This window comes from Sciurus carolinensis, chromosome 16 (genome assembly GCF_902686445.1).
Source record: "Sciurus carolinensis chromosome 16, mSciCar1.2, whole genome shotgun sequence".
NCBI classification, from domain to species: Eukaryota; Metazoa; Chordata; class Mammalia; order Rodentia; family Sciuridae; genus Sciurus; species Sciurus carolinensis.
Window position 1 is genome coordinate 42,517,184 of NC_062228.1, and position 9,833 is coordinate 42,527,016.

The following is a 9,833-nucleotide window of genomic DNA, read 5'->3' on the forward strand; positions in this document are numbered from 1 at the left end:
GCTTTCTTTTTGTAAATTCCTTTAGCTTTTGTTTATTATGGAAGGATCTTATTTCGTCGTCAAATCTGAAAGTAAGTTTTGCTGGGTATAAGATTCTTGGTTGGCATCCGTTTTCTTTCAGGGCTTGGTAAATGTGGTTCCAGGCCCTTCTAGCTTTTAGGGTCTGGATTGAAAAATCTTCTGATATTCTTATTGGTTTCCCCCTGAATGTAATTTGATTATTTTCTCTTGTGGCCTTTAAAATTCTATCTTTATTTTGTATGTTAGGTATTTTCATAATAATGTGCCTTGGTGTGGATCCGTTGTAATTTTGTATATTTGGAGTCCTATAAGCCTCTTGTACTTGGTTTTCCATTTCATTCTTCAGATTTGGGAAATTTTCTGATATTATTTCATTGAATAGATTGTTCATTCCTTTGGTTTGTTTCTCTAAGCCTTCCTCAATCCCAATAATTCTTAAATTTGGCCTTTTCATGATATCCCATAGTTCTTGTAGATTCTGTTCATAATTTCTTACCATCTTCTCTGTTTGGTCAACTTTGATTTCAAGATTAACTATTTTGTCTTCAGTGTCTGAGGTTCTGTCTTCCAGGTGTTCTATCCTATTGGTTATGCTTTCTATGGAGTTTTTAACTTGGTTTATTGTTTCCTTCATTTCAAGGATTTCTGTTTGTTTCTCTAACTCTTTATTGAAATGATCTCTTGCTTCCCATATTTGCTCTTTTAACTGTTGATTGGTGTGATCATTTAATGCCTGCATTTGCTCTTTCATCTCCTCCTTCAATGCCTGCATTTGCTCTTTCTTCTCCTCGTTTGCTTCCCTGATTGTTTTAATTATGTACATTCTGAACTCCCTTTCTGACATTTCTTCTGCTGTGCTGTCATTGGGTTTTATTGATATAGTATCTAGATTTGTTTGGGACATTTTCTTCCCTTGTTTTCTCATATTGGTCAGGTGTCAGTGGGACTCTGAGATATTGCAGATTTCCTCTATTGGCTTATAGTGTCCTTGTAGATTTCCAGTGTATCACCTCCCAGTCTTCAGTAGCCTGAAGTCTTGGAGGAACTTGATAATGCAGTGCTTCTGAAGAAAGCTGCCCCTAACCTGCTACTGGTTCCAGGGCTTGGAGCTGGCTCTGTGCGGAAAGGCTCTCACTGGGTGGTCTGGTCCGAGAAGCTGGCCGTGAAAGGAGCCTGCTGCCAGAGGGAGTTGGGCTGCTTGGGGAAGTCCCTGGCTGCCCTGTCCTGGTCCCTGAAGCTGCCTGCGGGCTGGAGCTCGCCACTGGCAGGACTTGAAGCTGGTTCTGTGGAGAAAGGCTCTCACTGGGTGGCCTAATCCAAGAAGCTGGCCGTGTGGGAGGAGCCCACTGCTGGAGTGTGCAGGACTACCTGGGGAAGACTCTAGCTGCCCTGCCCTGCTCTGATAAGCCGCCCCTATCCGTGCCTGCCACCCAGGCCGAGCTTCACCCGGTGGGGGAGACTCACCCCATGGCTCTATTTTAGTCCGAGTCTCTCAATGCCTCCCCTTCTTGAGTCCTGGGTTCTGGAGCGACTGGAGATGCAGTCACCCTCTAGTTCGCCATCTTGGATCGCCCCGGGAAAGAGCCTGCGGCCGGAGGGGGCAGGGCCACCTGGAGAAGTCTCTGGTTGCCCTGCCCTTGTCCCAGAGGCTGCCTGTGGGTCGGAGCTCTCCGCTGGCTCCGGGACTTGTGGCTGACTCTGTGTAGAAAGGCTCTCACTGGGCGATCTGCTCCGAGAAGCTAGCCTTGAAAGGCACCTCCTGCCGGAATCCTGGGTTCTGGAGTGACTAGAGATGCAGTCACCCTCTAGTCCGCCATCTTGGATCACCCTATAATTTTTAAGAAAAGAAATCAAAGAGAAATTTCCAGCTGAGGTGGTAACAACCAAGGAGCACAATTGCCAACTCAGAACCTCACTGGAACCATGGAGGCAATCCTGCGTGTGTTGGGTCTAGGGTTTCTCTTTCTTTTTTTATTTTATTAAAATATTTTCTTAGTTGTCAATGGACCTTTATTTATTTATTTATGTGGTGCTGAGAATTGAACCCAGTGCTTCATGCATGCTAGGCAAGCACTCTACCACTGAGCCACAGCCCCAGTCCTAGGGTTTTTCTTTCTTTGGGGTGTATCTCAGCCCTATTGTCTCTGTACTGACACCCAGAATTTGCTTCCATGTCTCTGTCTCTTCCTGGATTCAAGGCCTTGACCAATAGAGAAATTTATACTTCTGCCTGGAATCCCAGGACTCCCATAAACAGGGGTTAGCGGGATGCTCCATAAAAGTATGTTAGCAGTTTCAGAATGCCATGATACAAGGTCCCTAGTGAAATAAGGGGCAAGAAGACATCTTCCCAGCCCTCCTTTTATTGGTGTAGGATGAGGTTTCTGAAGAACCAACCAGAATACCCCAACTTCCCTTCCTCTTGCTGCCTTCTTTGAATCTCTTCTATTTGGTCACCTTTCCTTCCTGATTAGTTCAATGAACATGGGTCCCAATGTTAATCTGTGTTCCCATCAAAAGAGACCCAGACACAGAGACTTGGGGGAAGATGGGTTATTTGGGAGGTGATCTCAGGATGCTCAAATAAAAATGAAACAGAAAAACAAGGAAGACACAGGATGGGCAACTAGGACTCAGGTCCCCTGGGCACTTCCTCAGACGGCATGGGGCTCACGTCAGAGCCAGTCCTCCAGAAACCACAGAGGTTGAGGGCTGCCTCCTTTGAGGGTGGCTGGGGGACACTAATTCCCCCGTACTTTGGGAGGGGGGTCTAACCATGGTTCATCAAGTTCCCAGGTGCTGGACAAAGCAGTGGAGAGAGACACAAGGGTGTGAGGAGGTCTGAGGTCTGCCTATGGGTGGCTCAGGTAGGTGGGGCTGGAAGTGAGGTGGAACTTCAGTGACCCTGGAGGGAATGTCCTGAAAAGATAGAAAAGGCCTGCACCTGTGTAAACACGAGGCTCTTTCCAAACTGCCCTCAACCCCTCATAAAAGCCACAAAGAATTTTCATCTCTTATCTTATCTGTAAAGGCCAGGTGGCTGACCCAAAAGCAAACTTTGCTGGCACAAAAGCAAACTTAAAGATAATGACAACCCTCCTCTCGGAGGTCAGGGTGACCCAGAACTTAAAACAACATGATTTGTATACAATTTTATATGTTAACCAATTAAAAAGAACACTGTAAAACTGCTTGCCTTTCATTATAAAAACCCTGCTAAACAAGGGCTCGGGGCCTCTTAGCGTCACCGGTTACCAAGTATGCGGAGGACCAGGCTCAAGCTTGTTAATAAATGACTCTTTGTTGCTTGCATTGATCGTGGTCTCTGGTGGTCTTTGTGGGGTCTTGAGCCACTGGGCACAACAGTCCCATCAGAATAAGAGATAAAAACCCATAAACTTTTGACAATGTCATCTAAACTCTGGGTTTGGATGTCAGACAGAAAAAGATTTGGCAGGGCATCGGATCCTGATCCCAATTCCCCTGCCCCACCCAAATCTCAGGTAATTCAAAGATTTTATAGGTTGGAGAAAGGAAAGGGGAGGGAAGGGAGCACATGGACAATATCGAGATGTCATTCTGGTGTCCAGAATCCCCAGGGACTGTGGAAGTTGAGCTACGGCCAAGGGACCGACTGCATTCTGCCTGAGGACAAACTCCTTACGCTCAGCCCCTCATCTCTAGACAGGGCCCTGTCACACCTGTGAACTGAGGTGAGGCCACGGGGAGCCGGTACCCAAGACAACCTGAGATCCAGCCCACCCAACTCTTCTCTCCATTGAGAAGCCCTGGAGCTTTCTATTTCAGTGTTGGGGATCAAACCCTGAGCCTCACGCATGCTCGGCAAACACTCACCATTGAGCTACACCCCAGTCCTTGGAGGCCTTGGAGATTTTAAATCTGTAGGGTACGGGAGTGGTGGAATATACCTCCTGGGTCCCATGTGTAGGGTGATGAGATGGTCTCGGCCCCACAGTCTTCTCAGGTCCCCCATACTTCCCTTAGCTCCTTCAGAGGCAGGAGCCCCTATTTCAGAAGCAGCCTCCAACCAGACCCTCAAGAGCTAGATCAGGGGTCACTGACCGTTGGGCCTCTCCCCGGGCAAGGTGGTCTTCTCCTGTGCTATTTGGTTTGAATACTGTTTGAGTGTATCCCCCACGGGTTCATGAGCTTGATCCCCAGGGGATGCGAGAGGTGGAACCGTCAAGAGGTGAGGTAAATGGGCAGTGTTAGGTCATTGGGAGAGCTGCCCTGGGAAAGGATTAATGTTGGTCTCCTGAGTAAGTTAGTTCTCCTGAGTGAGTTGTTATCGAGTGAAGCCACCCCACATTTTTGGCCCTGTGCCCAATTCCCTTTCTGTTCATTCCTTCATCATATTGGGAGAGCCAAGGTGACCCTCATCAGAGGCCGAACAGATGGGGGCACCCCGATCTTGGACTTTCAATCTCTAAAATGATGAGCTAATTTTAACCTCTTTTCTCTATAAGTACCCAGCTTTAGGCATTTTATTACGGCAACAGGAGACAAACTTACATAATCCTACTACCCTTAGAGAATGCCCCACATGGAGAGAAGAGGCTGCTCCTGAATCCCCCATGGTGCCTCCTGTAAGCCTCTCTATTGTGAGGATCTTATGCCTCCTGGACAAAGCCCTGTGGTATATACTCAGCACACTTTTATCTGTGCAATTCTCAGTGGGTTGTGATGGAGTTGTAGGGGAGGTGGCAGGGGCAGGACACAAGGAGCCTGACAGGGGACAGCAAGGCCTGAAAAAGGCTCCAGGGTCATGAGAACAGAGCAGAGTGCTGGGAGAGAGATCAAACCCCAAGGACCCTGTATTCCCACTCTGTGGGTAAGACACAGCTGGTAATGTGTTTCTAGGAGGAAGCTGAGCCCACAGTTTGGTGGTTAGCTTTAGGATAGACTGGGGCACAAGAGTTGATTTCCTGGTCCTGGCTGGGTTCAGTACTTGTACCTCAACCCTCGGGTCTTTCTCCCCTGTTAGGTGCTTAAAGAAGGGGTCCCTTCTCAACCATTATTTTACTTTGGCCTCACCACAGTTCTGGATAGGAGGTATTCATTTCCATCTTATAGGAGGGAATCAGAGTCTCAGGGAAGGACTCCTAGGCATGCATAGCTACGCAGTGAGCGTGAGTCCCCAGCAGTGGGTAGAGGGACCAGAGTCTGCTGCCCAGAACCTACATCATCTTCAGCAACACATTACCTCATTGGGTCTGAGATTCCTTCCCTGCAAGAGTAAGATTACTTTTATCTCTCAAGGTTGCTGGGAGGCTAAAATTTGGTAGATGATATACGTGACCTAAGGATCTGGTCCACAGAAGTGATCAGACAACTCTAGCTGTTGTGATTGTCACCCTGACAAATCTATTGAATTCAGTGGAGGAATAACATCTGACAGCATTCAAATCCGGTTGCAGTTGGAAGTCACACTGATTGTCCCTGTCATGCCATGCCCTGCCTCCCACCCGAATGCCTAATCTCCCCTCCAAGGACTAAGGACTCTCTCATGAATTGCAAGGCATTTATTGCTGGAATCTTTTAGTCAGGCACCTGGACATGGTGGGTTTTGGGTACTACATGGTGATCAGGCAAGTGGCTTCCTTGGGTCTCCTGGAAAAGATGGATCCCTCAACACAGAGAGCTTTTGTATACTTTATCCTGCAAAGAGAAGGTCAGGAAACCTGATGAGGCCTCAGAGGTAAAAGACATCAAGCCACACTGCACACTGGCTGGACACTTCTTGGAAAAGGGCCCACCACCTTGTTTGGAGTGTGGCTCTTGGCTCTCAGCAGGTAAAGCCAGATTTCTCCAAATTCCCTGCATCACCAGAGCATCCTGAAGCATGCCTGAGAAGCTCTCATAAAGCTCCTTCCAATACAGGAAAGAGGTGGAGTGGGGGACGAGGGGGTTCTTCCTGGCGGGGTTGGGGTTGGGAGCACAGTCTGGGACCATGGAAAGGGACTGTGGAGTGATATGGCAACACTTCAGGTGAGCCTGTGGGCAGGTGAAGACCCCAGAAATGAGCTGATCCCAGTCGGCTTCCTGATTCTACCCCTTGGACATGTGTAGCAGAGGCAGTGACTTTGTCCCCACTAGCTCCTGGGACAGTAGAGAGAGAAAGGACTCATTCTGATTCTCCACTTGGGATGTCCAAAGTCTGGAGATGGTAGGAAAGAGATTTCCAAAGTTTGCCTTTCCTGACAAAACAGCCCTTTGGGATCCAGAGAAAAAGAAAAAAATGAGAGTTTTAGCAGGGATGGAGTAGGGATGTCGAAAGGTTAGGATAAAGGAATCAATGTTTATAGAAGGGCAGGGCCAACGGTAATGGTTTGAAGAAGATCCAGATTCACATGCGGAAGAGACTGGACTCAGGGAGACCAGAGTCAAGGTTCTGGCACAGGAGCCAGGTGGTGCCATGGAGACAGGGATCCTAGATATTCTTAGGCTGGTCCAGCAAAGCTGAATGGCCGGGGCCTCTCCCATCCCTCCATTCCCCATACTGAATTTCCCTTAGTGGACCTTCCCCATACTGAATTTCCCTTAGTGGACCTTCCCCATACTGAATTTCCCTTAGTGGACCTTCCCCATACTGGTGGTGTCTGTTCCATCTTCTCTACCCCCCCATTCACAAGGTTCTCTTTTCTTTCAGATTCCCAGGGAGGACGGGGAAGAGAGCTCTTGATGGGGAAGAGGACGAGTGTCCCCACCCCGCCCGCTGCAGGGGATGAGCAGAGGCACAGGCTCCTTCAGGAGACTCACCAGCCCTTGGAGCACCAGGTCCTTATCCTCTTCAGTCAGTTTTTCGTCAACACATTTCTTTAGTGTTTTAGCATTTTCCAGTACCAAAGGGTTACTTTGGTATTTTGCAACGTATGCAACGTATTTTTCAGAGTTTCCCTTCATAAATAAGTCAACATCCTCTTGCACAGCTGGGCAAATATTACAATCTGGAACACAAAGACAAGCTGACCCTCCCTCAAAGACACTCCTCGGAAGAGATTCACCACCCCCCTCAGTCCAGCATGCTCAGAACTGCCCTGGGAAGGAACCTCTAGGAAACCCACATCCCCAGGCATCCCGGGTGGGTGACGCAGGCACCCACTTGCATCCCAGATCAGGAGGAGGGCAGTGCCCAGGAGCACGAGAGCACTAGCTGGCTTCATGGTGCAGGTGACAGGTGCTTCCTGCCAAGCCTGGGACCTGTTTATACCTATCCTGGGTTCCAGAGCAGGACAGGGAGGGGCCTGTGTCTGAGGACTCTTCAGCCTCTCCCAAGCCTCAGCTTGGAAGTGCCTGGGGCTGTGGAAGGAGGAGGCGTGTGTGTTGGCAAGAAGACGAGCTCCCGAGTCAACAAAGGTCTGGCTCAGTCTTCTCATCTTTGTTGTTTGTCCTTTGCTCTCTCTTAGATGTATCATGAACTACAGGAGAGCAAGGGCTTTGCTGTGTGACCAAGGACTAGGACAGAAACCAACGCATAATAGGTGCTCCGTAGAGGGACCTGGGATGCAGCTCTGTTGTAGGGCACTTGCCTATCATGCACAAGGTCCTGGGTCCCATGCCAAGTGCTGATAAGAAAGAAAAGAAAAAAGATGTGCATTAGATGAATTGAAGGGGTATCCTTCTTCTCTGGAGTCTATACACAAGAACATTATACCTATACTTGCTATATAAGTATTTATGAAGTTAGCTGGCATTAATTTTTAAAAGTGAAGGTTTAAAATATTTGGATAAGTCAGAATTAAGCTTTTTTTTTTTTTTTCTGTAAGTCAACAGTGACAGAATAAGGTTTCCTGAAGCCTCAGAGCAAGAGGTAGAATATAAACTCTTTGATCCAGTTAGAATGGCAAGTATCAAGAATATAACTAACAAGGCTGAGGGTGTGGCTCAGGGGTTAAGTGCTCCTGGGTCCAACTCCTCATTTGTAAACAAATAGAATAAAATAAAATAGTGGGGCCAGGGTTGTGGCTTAGTGGTAGAGTGCTTGCCTAGCATGTGTGAAACACTAGGTTTGATTCTTGGGGCCACATAAAAACAAATAAAGTTATTGTGTCCATCTACAACTAAAATATATACTTGAAAAAGAATATAATTAACAATAAATGCTTGAGATGAGGGGGAATGTAAATGAGTACAGTCACTATGGAAATCAGTATGGAGTTTCCTCCAAAGATAAAAATAGAGGTTTTTCAGGACGGCAGAATAGAGGGGGTGGCTTTCCTGGCTGCTACGTGGAGTGAAAGTGTGAAAACATCTTCTCAGCAATGTGGGTGAGCAAAAAAAAAAAAAAAAAAAAGAAAAAAAGAAAAAGAAAAAAACGGAGAAACTTTACTGGACTTTAAAATTGGACATTCAAAGCAGACCAGGCACTCAGGAGGTTGGATATAATAAAATAAGGAAGAAATCCCCAGAGGCACTGCCTTGACCGACGAAGCTCCAGCCAGAGTGGTCCCTCTGGAAGCACAGTGGAGGGGTAAGGGAATGAAAAGAACCTGCGTTTTGGGGAGGCCCAAGGCATATCTGTGTATGGTGCATTTAGAGATCAAGGACATTGCCCAGCAAACCTGAAAGATGCACTGCACAATATCTCTCAGGCAGTGTGCGGAGGACAAGGGAAGGAACCATTTTGCAGCCTCTATGCAGGGATTGGCAGCTGAGGGGACGAATTTCTGCCAAACCTGTTTGGCTCAAAATACAGGCCCAGTATCAAACGTGGAGAGAGGTTTACAGAGGGGACAACTGGTTGTGGAAACCCACCTGGTTTTATTCCTTCTCCTCAATCCTACTGCTTGCAGGACCGGCTGGGAGAGATGCATCTGGCTGGGAATTTGGAAGGGCAGTGGGTAGGAGAGACTGGAGACTGAATCCCAGACCAGGAAATGTGGGGTCTGAAGGTGACGTAGAGGACTAAGAATTGGGTCCCTCATCACACAAGTGGAACCTAGGGAAGATCCCTGAGACCAGCAAGTACTGGGCACTGGAGGTGCCTGTAAGGGATCCCACGGAAACCATGCCGGACACGGGAAATCACATAAGGGAGTTTATTAAGCAAACAAAGTGTCTCCCTGCAGGGTAAGGGAGAAAATGAGAGGAAAAGAGAAAGGAAAGAGAAAAGGCGCATGCTAGAGAGAGTGGAAAGCGAGGAGGAGAAAGCAAGCGAGTAGGAGAGAAAAAGCAAGAGAAAAGATGGTGGGGTAAGGACCCTGAAGCAGTTGAATTCCGCTGGGCTAACAGGGGACCAATAACAGAGAAGGATACTTGCAAGCTGACTGATGAACCAATAGCTAGCTAGGATGTTCACAGATTGACAGTAGTTGGGAGGTGGGGAAATGGCTGCACTGGAAAGGGCAGGGAGAGCAGCTTTGTACATTACATTCCCCTGTTTCTGTTTTTATAAGAAAATCTTTTGTTCTCCAGTTCTTTCTGAAGCCTTCTCTCTCCTTACTGCCTAAGTGACTGGTGAGATGTAAAAAGTCCATTCTCCCAGGGGCAGTCTTCAACTTCCAGAGGGGCAGTCTTCAAGTTCCAGACTTCCAGAGGCAGATGGTTTTCATGGACTTCATTTCCTCAATTTGATTGATCCCCTATTTCTACACTAACTGCCTGACCCCTATTCTGGCTTCATTCACCCCTCTAATTTTAGGAACTCCTTTACTGCTGTAGGGAAAGGGGGGCGATGACCGCTCTGGCTTCTTCGAGCTGGAAGCGGGCAGCATGGGGCAAGCAGTTTGGAGTTCCCTTTTTAGAAATTGGGTTAATCGAGGGGTCCATGGTAGAAGACTGGTTGGGGAAGA

At 47.7% G+C, this 9,833-nt stretch overlaps 1 protein-coding gene across 1 annotated transcript; it reads right to left on the reverse strand.

The window, feature by feature from the left end:
• Nucleotides 1-5,572: 5,572 nt before the first annotated feature.
• LOC124967400 (major allergen I polypeptide chain 1-like) lies at nt 5,573-7,205 on the reverse strand. Its single transcript, XM_047529662.1, has 3 exons — nt 7,145-7,205; nt 6,802-6,989; nt 5,573-5,700 (listed from the first exon to the last, which is right to left on the reverse strand). The coding sequence occupies exons 1-3, from the start codon at nt 7,203-7,205 to the stop codon at nt 5,671-5,673; spliced, it is 279 nt and encodes a 92-aa protein (XP_047385618.1). The 3' UTR covers nt 5,573-5,670.
• Nucleotides 7,206-9,833: the final 2,628 nt, after the last annotated feature.

Bases quoted from the DNA above. Each gene is read 5' to 3' on its own strand.
- LOC124967400 (XM_047529662.1), bottom strand. From the start codon at position 7,205: ATGAAGCCAGCTAGTGCTCTCGTGCTCCTGGGCACTGCCCTCCTCCTG. The intron at 6,990-7,144 runs GTGGGTGCCTGC...TTTGTGTTCCAG, and splicing joins CCTCCTGATCTGGGATGCAA to ATTGTAATATTTGCCCAGCT. The intron at 5,701-6,801 runs GTGAGTCTCCTG...TTCTCTTTGCAG, and splicing joins ACCTGGTGCTCCAAGGGCTG to GATAAAGTATACAAAAGCTC.